The 27,557-nt window shown below is 43.5% G+C and overlaps 1 protein-coding gene across 7 annotated transcripts in view; it reads left to right on the top strand.

Annotated features, from left to right (window-relative positions):
- SFMBT2 (Scm like with four mbt domains 2) overlaps positions 1 to 27,557 on the top strand; it is a 178,145-nt gene that overhangs the window by 64,028 nt on the left and 86,560 nt on the right. For 5 of the 7 annotated variants that reach the window (XM_086334810.1, XM_086334807.1, XM_086334811.1 and 2 more), the window contains exons 5-7: positions 12,220 to 12,308; positions 13,932 to 14,178; positions 22,943 to 23,040. In XM_086334810.1, coding sequence (XP_086190936.1) covers positions 12,220 to 12,308; positions 13,932 to 14,178; positions 22,943 to 23,040 — 434 coding nt within the window. Of the gene's footprint in view, positions 1 to 12,216; positions 12,309 to 13,931; positions 14,179 to 22,942; positions 23,041 to 27,557 lie in introns of those variants that run through there. The other 2 variants (XM_086334813.1, XM_086334812.1) reach the window with 2 other exon arrangements.

The raw sequence follows: 27,557 nt of genomic DNA, 5'->3' as shown, positions 1-27,557 counted from the left end.
TTTTTGGAATAGGCATTGAATTCTGTTTGTGCTGTTCAGGAACTTCGGGGGAACACTAAGGGTCAAGGTTCAATGTTATGGCCGGTTGGGGCTGATTTAACAAAGTACCATAAACTGAGTGGCTTGTAAGCAGCATATTTATTTCTCACGGTTCTGGAGACTGTGAGAGTAGGGGGCCAGCGTGGTTGGGTTCTGGGCTGCAGACTACCCGCTTCTCACATGGAGGAAGGGGCTCAGGAGCTCTCTGGGGTCTCTTACAAGGACACTGATCTCATTCTTGGAGGCGCCATCCTTTTGACCTCATCACCTCCTAAAGGCCTCAGCTCCTAACACCATCCACCTTGGGGGTTTGGATTTCAACATAAGTATTTTTGGGGAGGCTGGACCAAAGCATTCAGAATGTAACACTAAGTGAAGAATGTCTCAAAAAGGAGAGTGTGATCTTACTTACCCAATGCTCTTGATTATGTCAAGTACATATATGATTGGGAATTGGCCACTGGGTTCAGCAATATGGAAGACATTGTGTTGTTTTTTTTTTTTTAATTTTGGGAGGATGCTTTGCGCAGCATGAAGGATCTTCTCCCCTGACCACGGATTGAACCCACAGCCCTGCACTGGAAGCGCAGAGTGCAACCACTGGACTACCAGAGAAGTCCCAGTCTTAACCCCTATCTGTTAATACTTAATCTTTCCACTCTGCTTTGTGTCCTGCAAGTCTGGCCCCACCTGCTTCCTGACACTTGCTTAACCTCTTTCCAAATAGTTCTGTTCTGCATGCCCGTGCTGAGTCAATTCAGTCATGTCTGACTCTTTGTGACTGTATAGACTGTAGCCTGCCAGGCTCCTCTGTCCATGGGATTTCCGAGGCAAGAATACTGGAGTGGCTTGCCGTGCCCTCCTCCTGAGACCCTTCCCTACCCAGGGATCAGAGCTTCATCTCTTATGTCTCCTGTATTGGCAAACCGGTTCTTTACCACTAGTGCCACCTGGAAAGCCCAGGTATGTCCTGGCATCAGACAGTTGTCTTCTGTTGCAGCGTTTGCCCTTGGCCTTCACAGAAAGAAGTTGATATTTGAACCTTGCTACATAGAGTTTTTCAGAGCAGAAAGATTTTTAAGGGAAAAAATATGTGAAAAGAGTGAGATTATATGTTGAGATTGTTCTCCATTTTGCAGACCTGTAATTTAGATACCATTCCACCTCTGTAATTTTGAGTTGTCAGTGACTCTTTTCATTTCACACAAGATGTGTTTTAAAAAAAAGTTAAAATTCAGTAATAGATTTTGCTACATGATGAGAAAATTTACAGGTCAGTAATAATGTCAGATATGCACATGACACCACCCTTATGGCAGAAAGTGAAGAAGAGCTAAAGAGCCTCTTGATGAAAGTGAAAGAGAAGAGTGAAAAAGTTGACTTAAAGCTCAGCATTCAGAAAACTAAGATCATGGCATCCGGTCCCATCACTTCATGGCAAATAGGTGGGGAAACAGGGGAAACAGTGGCTGACTTTATTTTTCTGGGCTCCAAAATCACTGCAGATGGTGATTGCAGCCATGAAATTAAAAGATGCTTACTCCTTGGAAGGAAAGTTATGACCCACCTAGACAGCATATTAAAAAGCAGAGACATTTTCTGTCTAGTCAAAGCTATGGTTTTTCCAGTGGTCATGTATGGATGTGAGAGTTGGACTATAAAAAAGCTGAGCACTGAAGAATTTATGCTTTTGAACTGCAGTTCTGGAGAAGACTCTTGAGAGTCCCTTGGACTGCAGGAGATCCAACCAGTCTATCCTAAAGGAGATCAGTCCTAGATGTTCATTGGAAGGACTGATGTTGAAGCTGAAACTCCAATATTTTGGCCATCTGATACGAAAAACTGACACATTTGAAAAGACCCTGATGCTGGGAAAGATTGAGGGTAGGAGGCGAAGGGGACAACAGAGGATGAGATGGTTGGATGGCATCACCGACTCAATGGATATGAGTCTGGGTAAACTCTGGGAGTTGGTGATGGACAGGGAGGCCTGGCGTGCTGCGATTCACGGGGTCACAAAGAGTCAGACACGACTGAGCCACTGAACTAAACTGAACTGAATAATGTCCTCGTAGACTGTAGGGATAGAAAGGACTTAAACTACAATAGCTAGATAATAAATCTATTTTCAGGAATGTGTTTTCCATTTTGCCAGCAAATTCTGTTTTCTTGGAGAAGGAAATAGCAACCCACTCCAGTATTCTTGGCCTGGAAAAATCCCATGGACGGAGGAGCCTGGCGGGCTGCAGTCCGTGGGGTCACAAAGAGTCCGATGCGACTGAGAGACTAACACTTCTGTTTTCTAGTACTTGAGAGAGAGAATCTCAGTGTTTTTATAGGGCGCTTTGGTAGAAGAGAGTTTCTATTTTATTCGTCTTCTCACACATGGCAGGTTTAGAGAGTTTAAGCAGCTCTGGGGCCATGTTTTATATTCAGGCATGACTCTCAGGTCACTGAGTTTGTCCATTACTTGTAGAATGCCTGCAAGCCCTTGGCACTCACAGTTGGACCTGACTCATTATGTATGAATCACACTCTTCTCTTGAAGAACATGTTCTGAATCTTCTTGAACTTGACTTTAATAAGGGGAATTTCATTGCATATCATAAATATGTCAGATCTCACATTGAATACTTACATTGCATTCATCGCATCTCTTTTCTTGTGTTTTGCTCATCCTAGGTAGAAACACACTTCAGTGAGATGTATTTAAAGATGATACCTTTTTTAATGATTATAATTAGCATGTCATCAAATTTGACTCTCTTAAGAAAGCAGTACTCAGTTAAGACTTTTCACGAAGTATTACTCTTAAAAAATTCCATTCTAAGGGAAATAATATTTCATGAGGTGTCATTGCTGGCAGTTTTCCAATTATTTATTTAAAATGTGTTTACCTAGTGATACAAATCTTTTAAAGAATACAAAAAGTAGTTTTGAGAAGTCTGATCAGTATCTAAAGGTTTTTTGAGTAGTGTTTCATGTTCTTAATTTCTGAAATAATGTGGGTTTCACATTTGTTTTATTTCCTTAATTATATATGTGTTTGGAGGAGTTACTGTTCTAAAAATGGAACTTTTATGCATATTATGTGAGTTAATGGAAATCTGTCTGTTATAAATGCACTCTTTGAATATATTTGCCACCAACTGTGATACAGGTCTGCTTAGTCTATTTGAATCTCTTTTTGTGTGTGTGGAATGTGGATGAAAATAACTAGTTCATTGGAGTTTTGGAAGCACTGAGTTGCTATATGAGAAAGTACTTGGTGCCTAAGGAACACTCACTAGGTGTCTGTAATCAGAACGGTAGTGTCTTAAACCTGTTGAGTTGGAGAAAGGTGATAAAAGCTGCTTCACTTTGGACAGCTATATGGGGTTCTTTGTGCTGGGCAGCAGGATCAACAAAGATGATAAGAAAGAGCCGCAAGGAACTCAGTCTAGTGACTTACATCGCAGCCGCATTTTAACATAGTATTGTCTCTGTTCTTTTTTTCCATTTAATTTTTACTGTATATTGGAGCATAGTTGATTTACAATGTTGTGTTAGTTTCAGGTGTACAGCAGTTGATTCAGTTATTTTTAGATTCTCTTCCCACATAAGTCGTTACAGAATGTTGAGTAAAGTCCCTGAGTAGAGTTCGTTGCTTATCATTTTTATATATGGTAAGTACAGTGCGTGTGTTAATCCCAAACTCCTAATTTATCCTCCCCCATTTCCTCTTTGGTAACCAAACGTTTGATTTTGAAGCCTGTAATTGTTCTTAGTCTTGCTGGGGTCACATAGCCCTTTGAGAATCTGATGAACTCAATGAAAGTTCTTGGAAGAGGCCTTCAACACATGGGCACAGGTACACACGCATGCATAATTTTGTATTCAATTTTATGAGCTTTCAGTTTGGTGAAATTCACTGACAGTTTCACTGTACTCAGTTTCATGAATGCCATGAAGGCAGTCACACACTGTATATTAAGAATCTTTGCTTTGGAGATATAATAAACAGTCAGTCTGAGACTTTAGTGATGACCGGGTCTGGGAGGAGAGACCTGACCTGGCTGCCGGGCTTTTGTTCGAGTGACAGTCCCAGCAGTCCAAACAAATATGGCAACCCAAGAGATGGAGAAGCCAGCACTAGCTGGACCAGAGTCATACGTGGCAGGTGGGTTTGCATCTCTGGCAGGGCTTTCAGGGCTACTCCAAAAAGGTGAATGCAGACATGGTGGTCTGGCTTTGGAGCAAGGCTCTGAGGAGAAGCTCAAAGCACAGAGCATGTTAATTGTCTGGCTCCTATAAAACCTCCTGATTAGAATGGCTGGTGGATGTCACTGAGAGGCTGGGTCTCTCCAGGTTGCCTGGAGTCCTAATTCTATTCTTTTCTTTTTAAAAATACTTATTTGGCTGTGTCCTGGTGTTAGTTGCAGCACATGGGATCTTTAGTTGCTGCGTGTGAACTCTGAGTTTCGACATGTGGAATCTAGTGTTCTGACCAGGGATTGAACCTGGGCCCCCTGCATTGGGAGCATGGAGTCTTAGCCACTGGACCACCAGGGAAGTCCCATTATTATTTTATGAAGCAAAACTCATGCACTTCCTTGTGGTTGAAGACAAATCATGGATTATTGTGAGTGAGGCCTCTGGATATAGGGTGTGTGACCAAACACAGACCTCCCTGTTAACCTCATTTAGGATGGATTCAGCTGCCCGGCCAAAGGGAGCATTTTCTGTATTGGGAATACCAGTGTGTACAGCCCAGAGAGGAGATTACAGCTGTGTGTGGGGGGTGGGGTGCAGCATGTGGAGAAACTTGTTGCAAACACCGCCCTCCTATATCTGTCCACTGGAGTGTCACGCTCTCCTTAGTTGATTCTTGTAGTCATCAAGCACTGGGCATGCATGCTAAGTCACTTCAGTTCAGTCATATCCAGCTCTTTGTGACTAAATTGACCATAGCCCTCCATGAGGACAGGCTCCTCTGTCCTGGGATTTTCCAGGCAAGAAGACTGGAGTGGGTTCCATGCACTCCTGGGGATCTTCGCATCCCAGCGATCAAACCTGCATCTCTTACATCTCACGCATTGGCTGGCAGGTTCTTTACCACTCAAGTCACCTGGGAAGCCCCATCAAGCACACAAGAAGACGCTCAAATAATTATAACTGATTTAAAATTTGATTCCGTTTTCTGTGTCTGCAGTAAGCAATTATGTGATCTTTGATGATGGTTTAGTTTCAGTTTTGAAATCTAAAAAGGTAGCTTCCAAATGAAAATGATTCATTTTGAAAATTGGATTATTTCCTCATCACAGTGCATCAGATGGGGTGTGGTGATGTTACCACCACTCCTCTTGGTCCATAGGACCCTGTCCCTTCCCCTCCTCCCACTTCAACTCCCCTACCCACTTTCTCCCCCATTTCTGTTATTTAGTAACACTTAGCCTCTGCCATGGAGAAGGCAATGGCTACTCCAGTACTCTTGCCTGGAAAATCCCATAGACGGAGGAGCCTGGTAGGCTGCAGTCCATGAGGTTGCTAAGAGTCGGACACGACTGAGCGACTTCACTTTCACTTTTCACTTTCATGCATTGGAGAAGGAAATGGCAACCCACTCCAGTGTTCTTGCCTGGAGAATCCCAGGGATGGGGGAGCCTGGTGGGCTGCTGTCTATGGGGTCGCTAAGAGTCAGACACGACTGAGCAACTTCACTTTCACTTCTCACTTTCCTACATTGGAGAAGGAAATGGCAACCCACTCCAGTGTTCTTGCCTGGAGAATCCCAGGGATGGGGGAGCCTGGTGGGCTGCCGTCTATGGGATCGCACAGAGTCGGACACGACTGAAGAGACTTAGCAGCAGCAGCAGCCTCTGCCAAGAACTTCCTGTGGGTGATCTCACTTGCCATTCACAAGACCCTCCCACTTTGCTCTCCTTCAGTATTGTATTGGTTGTTCGGGTTTTTGCCTCTCTCTGTGTAAACTTTAGAGTCAGTTTTTCAGTATCCACAAAATAATGTGCTGAGGTTTTGATGTGGATTGCATTGAATCTGTCAGATTGGGCAAACTGACATCTTGATAAAATTGAGTCTTCCTATCCACGAGCAAGAATATTGGTGTGTTTATTTAGTTCTCCTTTGATTTCTTCATAATTCCTACTTGCTCAGGGGAGCCTTCAAGTGATCAGATGAGGGCCCACCACATTAAGGAGGGCAATCTGCTTTACTCAGAAAGTAGCAAAAGTGAAAGTTTAGTCGCTCAGTCGTGTCCAACTCCTTTGCGATCCCATGGACTGTAGCCCACCGGGCTCCTCTGTCCATGGGATTCTCCAGGCAAGAATACTGTAGTAGGTTGTCATTCCCTTCTCCAGGGGATCTTCCTGACCCAGGGATTGAACCCAGGTATCCTGCATTGCAGGTGGATTCTTCACCATCCGAGCCACCAGGGAATCCATTTGACTCAAAAATCCACCAATTTAAATGTAAATCTTCCCCAAAGATATCCTCTTGGAGACAGGATAGTGTTGGACCGAATATCTGGGTACCATGGTCCAGCCAGGTGGACACATAAAATTAACCATTACACACAGCAATGTGACAGCTGTTGAAAGTTAGACTGAATCATGTGCTCAGATACATATGAGGGGCAGGTGAATTTAAGTTTTTTACAAGCTTATTTCTTTTTAAAATGTACTCTCAATGGGGAGCCCTGAGAAATTTAGAAACTGTTTAGCTAAGAAAGTATAGAAAGAAACAAGTGGTGTGAGGGAGAGAAAGAGAATATGAGAGTAAAACCTAATAAACAAAGTGTCTTATTCCATTCAACTTAGAGGCCTGGACCCTTGTGGATATATCAGTTCAGTCTTGACACTTTCTCTGCAGTGATAGCCAATAAAAGAGCTGCAGGAAATTTTTCCTAGTAGAGAGAAAAAAAAATCCCTGTCTCTTTGGAAGGGTGTTCTTTAAAAGCAAGAAAACGTTTAAAGCGAGAGCAGAAATGTCTATAAATGGGATATGACAGCTAGAGAAGAAGAAAATGTACAATATTGAGTGAAATTCCATATTTTATTGGATAAAAATCTCTAGTGAACAATGATAAGGTTTTAAATTTCTTCTAATAGTTTTAGAGGCTGTTTATCTTCTAGGCTCTTAAAGATATGATGCAGAGTAATATGAGTTATACCTTGAGAATGTTATAAATAGGTCTTATCTTTATGGCTTTTGTTGTGTAAATTATGGCTGTTTCTAGGGCTCAGAGGTCCTAGGGCACTTCAGAGAAAGCAGCTGGTCCCTTGGGGATTAAGCTATGAATATACAGTATCTTGAGTTTCTTTAATCTCTGGGTGATGCCCTTGTCTAAAATGAATGGTGTCAGTGTTGCCTAATGGCATAGTAGCATGTACTCACCCAAAAGGAGAACTCAAGAAATATTAAATTTCTGTACTCTCTCATAAGGTGTTTAATGCCCACTCAATTAAATGAATGACCTCTGGCTTTCTGGGCTTCCCTGGTGGCTCAGATGGTAAAGAATCTGCTTACTATGCAGGAGACCTGGGTTTGAGCCCTGGGTTGGGAAGATCCCCTGGAGAAGGGAATGGCAACCCACTCTAGTGTTCTTGCCTAGAGAATTCCACGGACAGAGGAGCTTGGTGGCCTACAGTCTATGGAGTTGAAAAGAGTTGGACACGACTGAGCAACTAACACTTAGCCGCTTTCTGGGTGATGTGTGCTGAAACTAAAATCTTATTTGATAATTTACATCATGTGTAAGCAATTATAAGCCAGGCAAACACAAGAAGAAGCAAAATGCAGTGTCAGTTCTTTTGTGAATGTCGGACATGACTTAATGACTGAACAGCAACAACGATAATGTGTACTGCGGTGCTAAATCATATTTTTTATTGAAAGGTCTGTGTAACATCCATGGTAGCAGGGGTTCCTTATCTGAATTCAACGAGTTCTTTTGCATCCCAAGATTAGTTAAAAAACAGACACAATTTGGACTTACCTGGTAGTCCAGTGATTAAGACTCTGTGCTTCCAACATAGGGAAGGCGTGGTGTTTGATCCCTGGTCAGGGAACTAAGATCTGATATGCTGAGCTGCTGCTAAGTCGCTTCAGTCGTGTCCGACTCTGTGCAACCCCATGGACGGCAGCCCACCATGCTCCTCTGTCCATGGGATTTTCCAGGCAACAGTACTGGAGTGGGTTGCCATTGCCTTCTCCGATATGCTGTGCAGTGTGGCTCAAAGAAAAAGAAAGAAGACTCAGTTTATAAAACTGTTAATCGGTCAGTCCTTCCCTCCGGTGACATTTTATTAAACACCTGCTATGCGGTTGTTTGGAGAAGGAAATGGCAACCCACTCCAGTGTTCTTGCCTGGAGAATCCTATGGACGGAGAAGCCTGGTAGGCTGAAGTCCATGGGGTCGCACAGAGTCGGACACGACTGAAGTGACTTAGCGGCAGCAGCAGCAGCATGCAGTTACTACAGGGGATACAGGGATAATGCAGAGATGTGATGGTTCCCAGGCTCGTGGAGGCATCAGATGGGGACTGTCATTGGACAAACGAGTATGAATATGTAATTATAAGTTATACTAGGTCTAGGAAGGGAGAGGATGGGGGATCCCAGGAGAGGACAGTTGTGTATCGTGGAAGGTAGGGAAGATGGGGGAGGATGCGAGATGAAGAGGGGTCGTTTGGGGACAGACGGGGAAAGTGTTTCTATGAAGAAGGAGGAGGAGGCGCAGAGCCATAACGCAGCCCTTTGGAAGAGAAAGGGGAAGAGAAGAGCAGCGCAGAGAGACAAGGGGAGCGGGGCGGGGTGGCCCCAGGGGTGTGGGAGGTTGGGAATGGCGTGGGGAGCATCTCCATCTCAAAGCCGCGTGCAGTGTGCAGCCACCTCAGAAGACAGCTCAGTTTGGCAATTTCTCTAGTGGAACCTCCACTCCCCTACCACCCAGAAGTTACCCTCTTGGGTGTTTTATTTGTAATTATTCAAGTATATTTATTGCAGTGGAAAGAGTTCTAAAAGTTTGAATACAAACTTTTCCTCCATTCTGTATATTTTTAAGTTCTAAGGAATATGTGTGTGTGTGACTTTTATGACACTCTTTACAAGCTGTATCTTCATCTAAGCTGTTTTTAGACAGAAATACTGTTCTCTATACGTTTGAACCCTAGTAGTATGTAATGTGGTCCACGCACATAGAAGGAGCTTATTAACCCTGTTGAATCATTTTATGATCTGTTCTTTTGATTGTAGGAACAATTTAATTTGGACCCTCTGTGAAATATTAATACAGATTTCTTTCCTTTAAAAACGAATACAATTTTGTAAAGTTTAAAAAATTAAAAAAATAAAAAAATAAAAAATAAATAAAATAAAATAAAAAATAAAGGTATAAAAAAATAAAATAGCTCTCTAAAATGAAAAAAAAAAAATATCCAAGAGCAAGACCTCTATGGTCTTTTATTTTTAATAGTACATGTAGGTGCTTCCATTTATAATTCAGGATTCTCCACTGCCTCATTTCTTTAATAAAATAAGCTTTGTGCTCAAGGGGCTTCCCAGGTGGCACTAGTGGTAATTAACCTGCCTGCTAATGCGGTAGACATGGATTCGATCCCAGAATTGGGAAGATTGCCTTGAAAAGGAAATGGCATTTCTAAATCAGCCCTTCCTATGGGCTGAATGTTTGTGTTGCCCCCCAAATGCATTTTTTAAAAACACGTATCATTCTTTTTTGCAGTTTTTTTTTTTGGCCACATCCCATGGCATGTGGTATCTTAGTTCCCTGACCAGGTGTCAAACCCACATACCCCTGCATTGGAAGAGAAGGCTTAACCACTGGACCATCAGGGAAGTCCCCAAAATTCATTTGTTGAATCCTCATGTCCCATGTGATATTGCATTAGCAGGTGGGACCATGCCAAAGCATGTTGAAAGTTTCAATCTGGAGTTTGTGGGACTCAGTAATAAATATCAGAGAAGGCGATGGCACCCCACTCCAGTACTCTCATCTGGAAAATCCCATGGACGGAGGAGCCTGGTAGGCTGTAGCTCATGGGGGCATGAAGAGTCGGAGATGACTGCGCGACTTCCCTTTCACTTTTCACTTTCATGCATTGGAGAAGGAAATGGCAACCCACTCCAGTGTTCTTGCCTGGAGAATCCCAGGGACGGGGGAGCCTGGTGGGCTGCTGTCCATGGGGTCGCACAGAGTCGGACACGACTGAAGTGACTTAGCAGCAGCAGTAATAAATATTGGATAAGAATGTGTAATAATTTAATATACATTTGTAACAGAACTAGAGAGGCTGTTAATTGCATAAATGTGCCAGATACGGTTATATTTTACCAGCAGGTGTATCTCCTTTAATCCTTATAGCATCACACAGGCAACATGTTGTAGCATCAGAGGAAAGAATACAAGAGAAATTGGATGGATTGAAGTCATGTAGCCAGTGATGGCAGAGCCCAGCTCAGAGCCCAGGTCTTCCCTACACCATGAACTTTGCCACCACTCATATGGCCTGGTTTCCTTTGGTAATAACTCTGTTCCTTTAGGTTTCAGCTAAATAGTTGCATCTTGCTTTGAAAGAACCTAGTGTGGAGTGGAAGTTGCTCAGCCACGTCCAACTCTGCAACCCCATGGACTGTAGCCTGCCAGGCTTCTCTGTCCATGGGATTCTCCAGGCAAGAATACTGGAGTGGGTTGCCATGCTGTCCTGCAGGGGATCTTCCTGACCCAGGGATCAAATCTGGGTCTCCTGCATTGCAGGCAGATTCTTGACCACCTGAGCTACCCCGGAAGCCCATCTTTTTAGAAAGGTGTCTTAAATGCAGTGCTTTTTGTGCTCTTTGGGGCCCTGTCACATTTGCACTAAGAACAGCAGCCTCTACCTTGACTTCTCTGCCATTGGCTTCCTTTGTTTCCCTTCAAGCCTTTATGCTGCTTTCAGATTGATTTTATGCAGAGGTTTCCTGGTTTAAAAACTTTTCTATTGGCATGTAGTTGATGCTGAAGCTGAAGCTCCAATACTTTGGTTACCTGATAAGAACTGACTCAATGGAAAAGACCCTGATGTTGGGGAAGATTGAAGGCAGAAGGAGAAAGGGGCAGCAGAGTATGAGATGGTTGGATGGTGTCACCGACTCAGTGGACATGAATTTGAGAAACTCTGGGAGATTGCGAAGGGTAGGGAAGAAGCCTGGCATGCTTCAGTCCATGAGGTCATAAAGAGTTGGACATGACTTAGTCACTAAACAACAAAATAGTTGATTTACAATGGCGTGTTAGTTTCAGATGTACAGCAAAGTTACTCAGTTATATGTATACACATATCCATTCTTTTTCAGATCCTTTTCTCTTATATGTTATTACAGAATATTGAGTAGAGTTCCCTGTGCTATATAGTAGGTCCTTGTTGGTTTATATATATTGATAGTAGTGTGTATATGTTTCATCTCAAAGTCTTAATTTATACCCCCTGCCACGTTTCCCCTTCGGTAACTCAGTTTTGGAAATTGGTGAGCGTCTTCCCGTTTTGTAAATAAGTTAATTTATATAATTTTTTAAATTTAGATTTCACATAGACATTTCCTGTTCATTAAACATGGGTGCTGACTTTTTGGGCTGTCTGTAGCTTTGTTCCTGCCACTTAGCATTACGTTCTGTGCTCCAGCCAGACCGTGTGCTGCTGAGGGACGTTCTTTCTCCATCTCCTCCCTCCCTTCATTGCTCTCATTAGCAGATGCCGTTCCTCTCAGCCTGAAAATCCCTCCTTTCTCCTCTCTGCGTGAGTAATATGTTTTTGTAATTCAGAGCCTGGCTTTATTTTCCACCTGGAAAACTTTCTCCGATTCTTCCATTCCCTCTTTCTTCTTGGAGCCTCCTAGATTCTGTGCTTTGAAATATCTCCTTGGTTGTTTACAGAAGTCTCTAAACAGACATCAGACTGCAGGGTCTCATGTTCTCTGACCTTTCTGATGCCCAGCGAAACCTAGGCACGTGTTCCATGAGACCATTACCCACTGCCGGCAGGTCCCTTGTTGCCATTTTAGTTCTTCCTTTAAGTACGGCATCTAAAATGAAGAAACGTCATGAAAGAACTCATATATACGCAGAGGTGCTGGGGTGCTCCATTGCTTTGTTGAAGTGTGTGTGTTTTTTCTCCTTTGTCTCACCAGCTATCAAAGAGAAGTATACAGACTGGACAGAATTTCTCATTCGGGATTTGACTGGTTCCCGGACGGCCCCTGCCAGCCTTCTAGAAGGTGTATGTATTGTTATCCAGCTATTCTCTGTCATCTGAAGCTGCACAGTTAACACGAGCTCACAGCTAAGAGCACCTTTGCATATATCCTTCTATGGGTGCATGAGTCCACACGGACATCAGTGTGCAAAGTAACATCGTGTCTTTGCCCGAATCACTTAGAGGACTGATTCTAATGGGACCCAAGTGTCTCTACGTGTGGTCCAGTCCATAAGTGGAAAATTTGCTTTTGTGAATAACATGGTAGGATGGTTACCTACTATCCTGTACCTTTAACAGTCCATCTTATGTTTGTGAATGCATATAAAATCCTGTAGAATAACTATTTTGTTGAAGTGACAACTAAGCATTCATATGCTGGGGTGTAGCCTCAAAGTGTGTTGATAAATGATTAGCTGTTTTATTTATGCATCGCCCCAGTTTTTAAACACACGTGTTAAATCATATTTGAATTAGTCCCTCTTGTAAAACAAGAGGAGAAATGACTAACCATATTTAAATGTGGTTAAGGTCGTTTTAAGGTACTGAAGAAAAAATGGGTTACTTGAAAATAATTTTATTCTGATATATTTTAATATTTATGTACCAGAACAGTATATAAGAGGACTTCACTGTCATAAATCATTATTGAGTTACCAAATCTGTTTTTGAAGAATGCCCCTGAGAAGGGGAAAACACAATGAATGACCAAGAATATGACACAGAGTTTGACAGTCTCATTATTCTCTTAACATTAACCATAAATTTCCTGCCTTTCATAAATGATACTGAAATTTTGGAACACCACAGACTCATACAGGGTTGTCTTTGTTTTGTGATGATTTTGCCTAATGTAGTTTTGTATCTTGGTGGCTACTAATTGAATTGTTTGGTTGACAAATCAAAGTAATGGTTGCTCACCCTTTCAAAAGGACAGATTGTCTTACTTTGTTAATTTTTTAAGCATATTTGCCTACAGGGCTGGCTGAACAAACACCCTTTTCATATGCAAACATGTGCTAAGAAGGTTGCTTGGAAGGGGCAGACATTATATACATTCTCCAAACCAACGGTGGGGTGAAGTGTACAAGTTACCAGTAGTCTAATTCAGCTGATTATTAGTGTGTATTAGGCATTCATCAAGAATGTCCTCCACACGTATTAACACTTTATGGTATGAGAGGGTGTTGATTATGAGAGCAGGGCCATCGTAAGACAGACGTCTGCTGAGTCAAGGTAGAAATTGATGGCCCCATATCAGATGGATCCATCGCTTGGAAAAGTAGACGTTTTGTTCCCACTTGTTTTCCAATTTGAGGCAAATTTGGTGGAATGCTTCTTCAAAGCACCCTCACAAATGGAGTTGTGTCTGGGAAGGGTGATTTGTTTGGTGAGAACTTAGCACACACTGTTATTTTGTATTTGCTTGTGGTTTTGTTGCTGGATACTGAGTTGGGAAAGATGGATGTGGGGTGGGAGGGGTGGAGGGTGGGAGGGGAGGGTGGGGGTGGAGGGGAAACACCAGACTGTTTGCCAATAGCTTGGATGATGGTGTGGAAAAAAAAAAAATATCTTCTGCTGTCATCTGTTTCCATGAGAACCTGAAAATAAAGTTTAAAATAAGGAGTTTTGCTTCTGTTTAAACAGCCTCTGCGAGGGAAAGGCCCTATAGACCTCATTACAGTTGATTCCTTAATAGAGCTGCAGGACTCTCAGAACCCTTTTCAGTACTGGATAGTTAGTGTGCTTGAGAATGCTGGAGGAAGATTACGCCTTCGCTATGTGGGATTGGAGGACACTGAATCCTATGACCAGTGGTTGTTTTACTTGGATTACAGACTTCGACCAGTTGGTTGGTGTCAAGAGAATAAATACAGAATGGACCCACCTTCAGGTAAGGGGCGGGAGCTTCAGCCGTTCTCAAATGTTGTCGGAAGAGATGTGATTATTTTCCTGGGTGTCTCTCTGGAACATGTGTTAGCTCTGTGGTGTCTTTCCCATTTGTACTTGTGTGCAGGAAGTGTTTTAACTTGAAACACTCTCTGTTGTGAATGGAACCCAAGACCTCAATGAATAGTGTTCTGAAATGAGAAAGCAGAGCAGGAGGCTGTGGAAAAGCTGATCTGGTTCCTTTGGAATCACTGGTTTGGAAATAAAAGACCCAGTGCATGGGGACTTGACAATATTCTCTGCTTTTCTTTAGGAATTTGATAGTCTTGCAAGTAGGTTCTGAAATATTTGCCCTTCTACCCACAGCCATCCATCCATCTGTCCATTCATTCATCCATCCATCTACCCACTCACCCGCTCATCCATCCATCCATTCATTCCCCCATCCAACCTTCTATCCATAGATTCATCTACCCACCCATTCATTCATCTGTAGATTCAAGTAAAATGCAGATTCAAATAAAATGCTTATCGTTACATTATCTGTCCTGACCTGGAAATAGCAAAAAAGAAAACCATCATGCTTTTTTCCACTGGTGCATCATAGATTTTCAAATAGCTTCAAGTACCTTGACGAATGCCTTTCCACAGATTTAATTGGGTAGAAGATGACATCATGCTTCCTGACATACCCAATTGACATACCCAAACCTCAGAGTTTACAAAAATAACCATTCTTGAATGTTTTCTACCTGCCAGGTGATTTTACATCTGTTAGGTTGTTTATTTTGATTCCAAAAAAGTGCTACATGTTTCGGGTGAATATTTCCTCTTATGGCAGAGAAAAATTGAGACTGAGTTTAAGCTACCTGTCTAAGATTGCACAGTTTTTTGGAGGAATGTGCTGGAATTCAGATTCCCAGGTCCCCTTCTTCTTCCACACAATTTCCCCTGCTGCCTCCTACTGGGCTTATCAACCTTTTTTGATAGATAGCTGTAGAACAAAAATGTTGGATTCTCATGGAATTAAAGATGCCAAGGAAGGAATACATCTTCCCAAATTTGCTGATTTTCATTCTGGTCAATTTCACAGGTTTACTGCAAGCCAAGAGTTGGCTCTTTCCTTCATTAAAATTGCCAGAGCCTTTCCCCTCCCATCTTAGTTGCCAGAGTTCGTCTTGAGGAGTGAAGCAGAGGAGTCATATTTCCCTTTTCCATCAGTCAAGAGCTTTAATTGAAAAGTGTCTTGGTTCTCCATGTCATGTGTTTGCATTTGTGTTGGATTTGACAGGCGTATAAACCTGTAACGTGGTATTTTATTAGTATTGTTCTTGTCAATGTTATGAGAAGCAGGCAAGAAATCCACTTATATCCTGAGTAGTCTGGGGATATGATTACAAATGAAAGGCCTGTCGGTTTTGTGAGGAGAGGCCTTAGCTCCCAAGGTTTGCCTTGGGATTCATGACCTAACAGGAGAAATTTATTTCGTGTAGAAAGTTGGGTGTGTAAATCTTAGTTCAGTATCTAATTGCTGTAAAATTTTAAGAGCAATATATAATTGCCAGTATAAATTTATAGCAAAGCAAAGGATGACTAATAGCTCTTAAACTCTGTGTAACGCCCCTCTCCTCTGCTCATACTCAATGGCCAGAATGGAAAGTGTCCCTCTAGAAACTAGGGAAATACTTGAATAAAGGAAGAGACCTCTCTCTCTAAGATAATTTGATGTTTTTATAAGACAAGAATAGACTGTATTTACTCATAGTAATTTTCTGACCATGAATTGTTCATTTCACTGAAGAGTTAAAGCCTTTGGGAAAGGTATTCCTCATCAAGAACTTATATTTTCAACATGTAAATTGTCAACAGGAAAGGCTGTGGATGGAAAGAAGAAATTAAAAGGTGAAAGGTCACCCCAAGTATGATTTTGAGTTCTTCAGATGCAATAGTTAGAAGATGAACTCTGACTTCTACCTGATTCAGCAGACCAACACCTGGGAATAGAATCTAGTCCTTTGGGTTTCTATAAATTAGTTTCAGGACCCGATGTGACTTGTTAAACTACGATGGCAGTGCTCTTTCCTTGACCGAAGTCTAGGTGGGAGTCAGCTTTCAGACTGGCACAGAAAGCACTAGACTGTCTTATTCCCAAACACACTTAAGTAAATGAAAGTGTTCATTACTGACAGGTGGTAAGAAGTTGAGATGGAAGGGTGGGCAAGGAGGGCAGATAAGGGGCACTTTGGGTAGAGCGTCATCCCTTGGTATCCACAGGGGATTGGTTCCAGGATCCCCACAGATGCCAGAATCCAGTGATGCTCAAGTCCCTGGTATAAAATAACACAGTACAGTCGACCTTCTGCATTTGCAGGTTTGATGTTCTGCGTCCGCCATCTTCCCATCCACAGGTTCCGTATTCTCAGGCTTCTCTATCCGCAGTCTCTGCCATCCTCGGGGGTCCTTCTGCCAAGGGTGGAATATTCAGGAACGGCAGGCCTGGAGGGCTGCCTGGACTTTGAGAGTGAGGCTGCGCCAGGTCACCCTATCCTCTTTGCTGAGCTGACAACTCCTTTCTTTTCCTGATACTTTCTGTTTCTTAAAGGACACAGTATTTCTCAACTCTTCAGTACAGGTAGAGGTATAGAAGTAGGTGGTAGATAGTACCTGTTGCGGAGAAGGCGATGGCACCCCACTCCAGTACTCTTGCCTGGAAAATCCCATGGATGGAGGAGTCTGGTAGGCTGCAGTCCATGGGGTCGCGAAGAGTTGGACACGACTGAGCAACTTGCCTTTCACTTTTCACTTTCATGCGTTGGAGAAGGAAATGGCAACCCACTCCAGTGTTCTTGCCTGGAGAATCCCAGGGACGGGGGAGCCTGGTGGGCTGCCGTCTAGGGGTCACGCAGAGTTGGACACGCGGTAGTAGTACCTGGCAAGTAGGTCTTGAAACACTGGAGAAGGTGCTGGCTGTTATGCTGTCTGCCAGCGAGAAGCCTGCATCCCATTTCTGGATGGAATCCGAGAACACGGGATGGTGGATGGGCGATTAGAGAGAGGGTGTGGCCACCCCACTCCACCCGCCATCAGGGGTGCAGGTGCTGAGGGGTAGGAGAGTCCAGCTTTAGCAAAGACCAGATGAGGGAACGGAAGATGGTGAAATGCCAGTGATCACGGGAGGGCAGTGGCTTCCTGCGTCCTTGGTGATTCAGGTGTTATCAGGGCAGGATGGGGAATCCAGAGGTGCCCTTTCTTCAGTGCTGAATGGAAGGCAGAGCATGATTTGACAGATCTGGAGCTCTTTTTCCAGCCCCGCATCCCTGATGCCTCCCCTCATATGCTCATTTTCTGGCATGCGGCCTCCTCTGGGGTCCCCAACTTTTCTGTGTGTGTCTCCTCTTTTGGAAGACTGCTTTCTCATGCCCTCACTTCATCCAGAACTTGGATGCTGAACTCAAAGTGCATGGCCCAGTCTCTGCTGTGCCCCCTGACACCCTGTCTAGCACATAGTAGGTGCTCAGTAACTATGTGTCAAGTGAGTTGACTGAATACAAATTCAAATGTGTCTAGAAGACAGAAGGAAGGAATTAGCCAAGTCCACCTTCCAGGAACCAAATCATTGATGGGAGTTTGGAAGCCAATTTGGAGGGGAGAGCCTGGTGGAGATACCCCTAGACTGTGCTGTTCACTTTACCCTGAAGTGTTAGTGGAGCTTCTGAGCAAGTAGATATGCGATCTCTTTAACTCCTGGGACAGCTCCAGGATATGAGGTCTGTGGTGTTCAGGATGGGAATTTCTTCCTTTAAAAAGGTCTCCATGTGACTAGAGTTTGAGAAACCTGACAGAGGGGAAGGAACCTGGGCTTGGAGTCAGGGTCCAAGTAGGCCTCTCCTTCCACTTTGTCACTGGCCGCAGAGCGTCTGGGTGAGTTCCTCTACTTGGAACCTCAGTTTTCACATCTGTAAAATGGGAGTCTCGCCATGTTTGCTTTGCTGCTGTTACTCAGGTGATTGGTGTTTTCTAAATATTCAATCTGTGATTAGAGTATTAAGGTTGTATTTGATTTTCTAAGAAATTTAAGTAGGCTCTTGAGGTCCAGGGGTCATTGAGAGGCCCCACCTGCTTTTAATTTTTAAATTTATTTCAATTGGAATATAATTACTTTACAATATTGTGATGGTTTATGCCATACATCAACGTGCATAGGCCACAGGTATGCATGTATATGGAAGAAGGCAATAGCACCCCACTCCAGTACTGTTGCCCGGAAAATCCCATGGTTGGAGGAGCCTGATAGGCTGCAGTCCATGGGGTCACACAGAGTCGGACACGACTGAAGCGACTTAGCAGCAGCAGCAGCATACATGTATACCCCCATCCTGAACCCCCCTCTCACCTCCCTCCCCCCGCATCACCTGCTTTTGTGTTTTTGGAGGTTTAGAAAGCAGATAGAATCTGACATGTTTTTGCAGAAACTAAAGAGATGAAACTTCTGAGGTTTAAGAAAAATCCTTAGATCCTTATCTGTATATTCTTTTGTATATCTTTTCCCTTCAAAATCTTTATGTCACCCACCCCCCCCAAGCCCCCCTTCTTTTTATTTTAGATAGTGCCTGGAGCTAGACGTTTCTCAATCTAATTCAGATGCTTCCTACATGAACTGTTTCTTATTCCAAAAACAATCATTATTTTTTATCTTAGCTTGGGCTGCCTTAACAAAATACCGTTGACTGAGGGGTTTGAGCCTTGGAAAACACAAATCCCCAGTTCTGGAGGATGGGAGTTCAGGGTTAGAGCATCAGCAGTGTTGAGTGCTGGTGAGGATTCTCTTCCTGATTTGTAGATGGCTGCCTTCTTGCTGGGTCCTCACCTGGCTGCCTCTTCTTCTTTTTTAATCTTCTTGCTGTGCTGCATGACATGTGGGATCTTATTTCTCCACCAAGGATCAAACCCACATCCCCTGCACTGGAAGCATGAAGCGTTAACCACTGGACCGCCAGAGAAGTCCCCTGTCCTCTTCTCTGTGTGTGCATGGAGATGTATATATATGTGTATCTCTATCTGTATGTTGACAGAGAGCGAGCATGTACTTGAAAGAGAGCTCTTTGGTGTCTCCTTTTGCCAGGGCACTAATCCCATCACGGGGGCCCTACCCTCCTGACCCCATCTAAACCTAATTACTTCCCAAAGCTCCATGACATCAAGGGGTTAGGGCTTCAACATACAAATTTTGGGAGGACACAAGCATTCAATCCACAGTACTTCCCAGCGTCTATGAAGAAGCACAGTCGAGCCTTTCCTCACTGGTCCGAGGCTGGTGGAGAAGGGGAGGGAATGGGGGGATGTGGGGTGCATAAATAAAGAGGACTGCCCCTCCAAGCCTGTGCTTACCTCAGCCTGTGAGATGAGTATTTCACTCGTCCCTTTTCCTCCTGCGCTTTCCATGAGATGGATGGCCAGTCTGCAGAGGTGGACACCTCGTTTTCACTTAGGTTTCTAGTTCAAGATGAGTCAGGACGGGTTTTAATTGCCTCTTAACTTCTTACCAACAGAAATGGACATGATACACTCTTTAATTACCAGCAACACGATCACTTTAAAAACATGTTTTATGTTCTTTTAATGGTGCTATTTATTGTCCATAAACTTACTGGCATAACCAAGTACCTCTCGGTCTAATGAAACACACATACAGACTATTGTTCTCTGCTTGTTGAAACTAGGAGGTGTTTAGCTTCTGCAGGTGGCCGAGGGTACTGACAAAACTGCAGCTAATTTTTCACCTTTTAAGACAGTGTGCCCTGCCGTGGGATTAAATTCTGTATTAGAATTTAATATCCTCAGCATGAAGGCAAAGCATCTTGAGATTGTAGGACAGAGATGAAAGTCTGGCAAGATCTCCTAGGTATCTTTCTTCATTCCAGCTGCTGTAACAGATGGGAAAGAGGGGCTTATAAACAAGAGACATTGATTTCTCCCAGCTCTGGAGGTTGGATGTCCAAGATCTGGGCACCAACAGATTCAGTGTCTGATGAGGACCTACTTCCTGGTTTGTAGACGTGTCTTCTCACTGTGTTCTCACCTGGAGGAAAGGGTAGGGATCTTTCTGGGGTCTCTCTTATAAAAGGACACTGATTCCATCCTGGGAGGTCCACTCTCATGATCTCGTCACCTCCCAGTGGCCCCAGCTCCTAAGGCCATCACCTTGAGTTTAGGGGGACCTATATTCAGATCAAAGTACTAGGCTTTATGACACTTCTCTCTGGTTTACTTGAACAGATACGGCATCAGGTGGACGCAGCCCCCTGGGGTGACACGACTGGTCCAGTCCTGTTCTGCCAGCTGTCAGGAGGGCTGTGAGCATTTCTCTGAGCCCCAGAGAAATCGCTGCCCATCTCCTTGCTCAGATCTGAGTTTGGATCTGACCATGTTGGGTTTTCGTTGCTCTGGTCCTGAATAATTTTTTTTTTAATCTTTTGGTTAATTAAAGGTTTCTCTTTACCTTTCTTTGGTTAAATATGGTTTCTCTTACCTTTCTCTTTAGAGGTAAAGATTACATTAATTTATGTAATAATTTGTCAGACCATAATCCCACTCGTTCAATTTCAGCATATTATTTGGTGATACTCAGCAGCCCTTTTATCTTAGTATTTAAAAAAATTTTTTTTGTTGGAATCTAGTTACTCAGCCTTGGGTAATTTTTAACCACTCTTTTTTTACCCTCCTCTCTGTCTCAGGGGCTCCTCCTGCCTCAAGAGTCCTCAGTTACAGACCTTGGGAGTTCAGGGAGCGGTACTTTCTCTTCTTTTTTCTCTCCCTGTATGTCTGCAGACCTTCCTTTAACCTTGTCTTTAGAAGTCGCTCTCGTTTTATATGATTTGGTTCTCCTTTTATTACAACATCGAGCTCCCCATCGACCTGCTTCCAGAACCCTAGAAAAGTGGGTTTATTTTACTTAGGAAGTCCAGGATCTTGTTTGTTGTTCCCTCCTGCCCCCGCCTGTTGGGGCTTCCCTGGTGCCTCAGTGGTAAAGAATTCGCCTGCAATGTGGGAGACGTGGGTTCGATCCCTGGGTTGGGAAGATCCCCTGGAGGAGGGCATGGCGACCCACTCCGGTATTCTTGGCTGGAGAATCCCCATGGACAGAGGAGCCTGGTGGGCTACAGTCCACGGGGTCACAAAGGGATGGACAGGACTGAGCGACTGAGCACGTTTGGCGCATCTGACCCCTCTGCAGCTGCTGCGCTTGGTGTCCTCTGGGCTGTGCTTCAGAAACCTGAACTGCCTTCCTCTTTCCCGAGGTTCTGATGCAGCGCCCTGAGCTGGAGCACCAGTGCATCCCAGGGAATCCCCCTCACCCTCCCGGGACACTTCATAAGGCTCCGTGAATTGGTCCCTCTTCCTTTTTTGTGGGACCTTGTGATAAGCAATTTCTCCCTCTGGCCCCCCGCCTTCTCACCTGTGGAGGCTGGAGGGACCATTCTCTGCAAAGGTGTTTATTGGGAGAGTGGCTAACTATATTCCCCTGAATGTGTCTACCAAAAAGAATCTCATTCTATTTTTGCTCTGATACTGAAATACCAAATTGGGGGAAAGAATTCTGCAGAGGTGTAAGAGCATAAATAAGAGGCTAGGAAGGATTATAGACAATTTACATAAATAGAGTCTGTCCTGTCATTAAGTATCCTTTATGGGACTTGACATAGCTGACAAGACTGACGGTAGGCAGGCATTGATAACCTGGCCCCTCTGGTAGCACCGCATGCCCACCATAATTGTGATAGTCTGCAAAGACCGAATAAACTGCTAAAACACAGGCGATTCAAGCTCAAGGTGAGTTCAGACGCTATGAGCATCAAAATATATGGCTGCCTGCTAAAAAGCAGACATGCAAGAAATTAAAAATACAGCCCCAAAGGCTTAATGTTGCCTTTTAACTGTGCTCAAATTGATATTCATATCCTAGCTATCTGTCTGAAGTAGCCTGAGTTGATATAGCGAAGGTATAAACATATCTCCTTCAAGTGAGTGCTTCCGCAAATCCTGTTTTGATAAGGTCTTAAATCTGTTGAGATCAGATCATAAAATTCCCCTGCAGTTTCAGCAACTGGTAAAAACAGCGCTCACCAATTTTGTTCTTCTAATTTTGTATTCAGACAGTGTAACCTCCCTTCGTAAATCCCTTCTCCCCACCGTGGGCAGAAACCTGGGCACCATGTGATGTGTTAGCAACACTTCAAGTACAAATATTAAACTTGGTTGGTAAATTTTAATCTACCTTTTCATAATTTCCTGGCTTATGTGGACTATTTTTAGCATATGAGAGCTTAGAGATTTAGTGAGTAATAGGCTGTAATAACCGAAAACGCCAGACAAGAGTCTTTTCTTATTTAGAAACTTACCAGATAATAAGTTCTTCATCATTGGATATGACTTCCCCGGTGATGTGTGGAATTTGGGGCTGAGGATGGATGAAGGTGTGATGAACGTGACGTATTCCATCAAATTACATACAGAATGCATGCAGGTAGTCCCTGAAGAAGAGCCCTGTTAAGTCGATTCTTTATTTCGGATCGCAGAATCCCAAGTTGCTATTTAACTCAAGGAAATCTCTTTAGTAGGTGGCTTTTTATGGCGGGCAGGGTGTGAATGCTTACGGCTGCTGAGCCTGCCAAGTTATTATGAAACCCTGAGAAGATAAAATTGAGCAAAGAACCACCCGGTAGAACGTTTCAGCCCTTAAACTCTTATGTGATTTGCTGTTGATACAGAAATCTATCCTTTGAAGACGGACTCAGAGTGGAAACGTGCTCTGGAGAAATCTCTTATTGACGCTGCTAAGTTTCCTCTTCCAATGGAAGTGTTTAAGGTAAGATGTTGATTCCTTGCAATTTATCTACTCTTTTCAAGAATAAACCCTGTTTTAAGGAGTTGCCTGCCTCCCAGTACTTCCCGCTATTTAAAAAGCTACCTTCTTGACTGGTGTTCATTTTAACTGTTTAAAACGGTGTCTGTTCCATTTCGCTCGGTTTTATAATCTTCCCAAATACCCACGTTCCAAGATAATGCTTAGAACCTTTTTATTAAATAATTAATAAGTATATTATGAGATAATCTGAATCTGACTAAATTTTTTTTTTCAAGATTTACAGGTTTTTTTTTTTCCGTCATATAAGATTATAGAAATCTCATTTTCACCTTCTCACTCCTTACCAAAGAAACCAAAGAAAATAGAGCAATCTAATTTTGTTATTTGTTTGATAAAAAAATGTTGTTTCCCATGATGGCTCAGACAACTCCTGGCTCTGGGTAACCAGATCCCTGACTTTGGTGTTAACCATGTCCTTGCCTGTCCGTGTCCTGTTACTACCTACCTATGTTTTCCTTAACGTTACACGACTTACTCTTGACCATGTACATGAGGAGCAAGACCAGCCCTGATTGTTGGAGGAGACGGCATTTTCTTGCTCTCTGGAGTGGAGATAGCCGGACATGGCCTGGGTGCTAAACAGGCCTCACCTTCCACTGAGTTTTCAGGGAAGTTACGTAGGCACAGTCCTGAGCTAACCTTGGGGAGCTAGTTGGATCATCAGCCAGACTGCATCCTGAACTGCAGGTGCTGGACATCCCTTAGTGAAGCAGATTGCAGTCCACGGCTTACAGTCTCTGCTTGTCCACCTCAGGTTCTCAGAACACACCCAGCACCACATTTCTGTGCAATGACTCGAACCTTCCCATCTGTTCTGGGCAGCGGGGCCTCAAGGGGGCCCTGGGACCTTCTGCAGAGCGTGGTCAGGACGAGTCAGGTGTCATTAACAATCTGGAGCTGGCTTACTCTGCCGTTTTGTCCTCAGGTTACGAAGATGATAAAATACAGCCCAGCCTCTCATACTGGCAGCCTGCCCTGCCCTCATCCTGAGGGACTGAAAGAGTTGTGGTTCTGTCTCTGTACGTCTCTGATAGCTTGGGTCTAGAATTCTAGGTCGGCTGTCCCTTTTGTCGAGAATCCGGAGTTACTCATTCTTCCTTTTCCTCCTCTGGCACCGTATATTCTCTTTTTCTCCACTCTTCTGAAATTTCACGACGGTTGACCTGTATAGGTGTCTGTGTCCATCCAGAGTGCAGGGTACGTTGGGTGACCGCCACTCACGCCTTTTAATTTTGGAGGTGTTTCTTCTCAAGTCCTGTCTTCCGTCTCTCTTATTTTCTTCACCTGTGACTATGTGGATGTGGGGCTCTCAGCCTGGCACTGTAACTTTTTTCCCTTCATTTCAGTTTTTCGTCTTCGGCTCCGTCTGCTCTGCTGTCAGATGTTTTCTCCACTCACGTGTGCTGTTGTGTTTCCACGAGCACTTGTTTGGCATTTTTTTCTGTGACTGCTCCTGTTTATGGCCTCCTGTTCTTTCAGCCTGGAATCATGAGTGTTTCTTGTTGGAATTATTGACTTTGTCAAGTTTTTTTTTCTCCCGGAATAGTTTGCTTTCTCCATGTTGCTTCTGGTTTCTGCCATTCTCGCTCGAGGCTGTCCTTGGGTGTCTGAGAACCCTTCACCGTGCCCTGGAGTAAGAGGGAGATGTGCATGCTGAGGGCGGGCTGGGCCGTGTAGCAGGACCTCCTTTGTACGGGAGCCTCTTCTTTGTATGATGATTTTTTCTCTTTAGCTGATTTCCGAGGAGGAGAATTTCAACTTCCCACCAGGGGTTCAGGTCCAGCTGCCTGCGTTCTAGAAGCTGAGTAGCAGAAAGAGGGCTCGGGGTTTCCACCTTGAGTTTGTATGTACCTGCACCCACAGACTAGGGGCCACCTGCTTCATCCTCTTCACAGGAGACTTGGGGACCCCTGGTCTGTAGAGTTGGGGAGGGAAGGATGCCTGGGGTCTGACTGCCTCTCAGAAATCCCCCCACGCTTCTTGCTTTATCACCTTCCATTTACCCGCAGTTTGAGACATACCTGCTGTTACTGGTTTCTGAGCCTTCTGAAGGTTCTGCCCTGTTCATAGGACTGGGTCTCAGCTCTCCTGCAGGAGGCTTAATTGGCTCTGTTGAGTAAGTTTAGTTATTCCTTGTTCATGTGTGTTTTAGCTTCTCTTGTTTTTTTTTTTTTCTTTTGGCTGCACCGAGCAGCATGTGGGATCTTCGTTCCCCGATCAGGGATTGAACCCACTTCCCCTGCAATGGAGTCTTAGCCACATTCTGTCTTACTGGCCTGCCAGGGAGGTCCTTAGCTTCGGTTCTTTAGTTGCTGATTGAGTGGCTTTGTGTCTTTAAAAGACTTTACTATAATTTTGGTTAGCATCTAGGAAGAGGTGAAATTAATGTGGGTTTTTAATCTGCCATCTTTATCCGGGACTTCCCTTTTTTTAAAGGCTTGTAGCTTGGACTGTAGGGTAAAGTTCTCATGTCATTCATTCAGTGAAACATAACTCCTGGCCTATACTTTAAGTGGGAAAAGAATTTTAAATTCTTTTCCCACTTAAAGTATTACAGAATATTGAGCAGAGTTCCCTGTGCTGTACAGTCGCTGCTTTAAAGAGTAGATACTGAATATTTTCTGTTTTTCACAGGGCCTAAGGGTGTATGGAGTGGCAAGTCATATTCAGTAAATATTTCTCAAATATGGAATGAATTCTTGAACAGACAAATTCATTTTACTCGTTGATTTGAAATATTTTGAGTTAGTAATATATGAATAGTCACAGAGTCATTGGATATGCAGATTTATTGTTTAGAATTATGAACACCAAGACTCAAAATATATAAACATTAATAATTCTTATATATTTTTAGGAGATTCCCAGGTGGTGCTAGTGGTAAAGAACCTGCCTGTCAATGTAGGAGATGTGAAAGACATGGGTTCTAACCCTGGGTCGGGAAGATCCCCTGGAGGAGGGTGTGGCAACCCACTCCTGTATTCTTGCCTGGGAAATCCCATGACTAGAGGAGCCTGGCGGGCTGCAGTCCTTGGGGTTGTAAAGAGTCAGACATGACTGAAGCAACACAGCACACATGTATATTTTTAACTAATAATTAACTTGTTAGCTGTTTATTAAGTAGCTACTCTGCATAGTGCTCTTGACCCAGTTCCAAGGTTTCATAACTGTTTATATTTTTCTCAAAAACACCAGTTACCTCCTTCTCTCACTTTAATGTTTTCTATTAGAAACCATGTTATTTTCATGGAGTACCTGAGAATTGTCCTCATCCTCAGTATTTTGTTTATAATTAACAGTTGCTTTTTAAAAATTATTCTATTTTGGAGTATAGTTGAATAACCATGATGTATTAGTGTCAGGTGTACAGCAAAATGATTCAGTTACACATATACATGTGTCTGTTCTTTTTAAAATTCTTTTCCCACTTAAAGTATTACAGAATATTGAGCAGAGTTTCCTGTGCTGTACAGTCGCTGCTTTAAAGAGTAGATACTGAATGTTTTCTGTTTTTCACAGGGCCTAAGGGTGTATGGAGTGGGCACTTAATAAATAAAAATTGGCTGAATTGAAAATTCTGTGTTCTTAAGCTTATGAAACCCTTTCATAAATGTTACCTTTTATTTCAGTTTGGTGGAAAAGAAAGGGGAAATTTTCTGAACCAGACTTTGTATGCAGTGAATGTTTGTACAGTTAATTTTGAAATCGTGAGAACGACCACCGTGTTAGTTTCCAAAGACCGTTGTAATAACGTGCCACAAGCTGTGTAGCTGAAAACAACGGACATGCACTTTGTCGCGGTCGTGGAGACTGCAGTGAATACCCAGGTGTCGGCAGCGTGCCCCCCAGAAGGCTTTGAGGGAGAAGGGTCCCTGGAGTCTGTCCTCACTTCTGGGGGCTGCCCACGGTCCTTGCTGTTGCTTGGATGTGACTGCAGCCGAAGCCCAGTCTCTGCCTCCCTCTGCATGTGGCCTTCTCCCTGCGTGTCTGTCCAGATTTCCCCTGTGGGGTCACTGACCGTTCAGTGTGGGCCCGTGCTGATGCCTCGTGACCTCCGCTTCACTTGAGAGCAGCAGCAGGGACCCTTTTTCTGAACCAGGTCAGATTCGCAGGTTCTTGGTGGATGTGCCTTTTTTTTTTAAAGAGATGCGGTTCCACCCAGGACAACCATATTTCATGTATGTACAGTAATCTCAGAAACCACAGAGTAGTATTTTCTACTGAGTAATTCCACATGCATGGAGGTAAATTATTCAGATATGTTACATGGGGGCATGGGATGAGATTCAAACTCTCTTAGCAGTTGAATTAAAACAAGAGACAATTTATTGCCCTTGATTTGAGAGAGGACATTAAATGATTTTCGGATGCCATATTTTACTGAGAATTCTAACTTCCCTATTTGAAAAGTGCAGATAAATTTCAAAACGTATCTTCAGAAGAAACATAAATAGTTA

The sequence above is a fragment of the Bos grunniens genome, chromosome 13 (assembly GCF_055505025.1).
Source record: "Bos grunniens cultivar Pamir isolate PY7600 chromosome 13, Bosgru_T2T1.0, whole genome shotgun sequence".
Lineage (NCBI taxonomy): Eukaryota > Metazoa > Chordata > Mammalia > Artiodactyla > Bovidae > Bos > Bos grunniens.
This window is presented reverse-complemented; position numbering and strand designations above follow the sequence as displayed.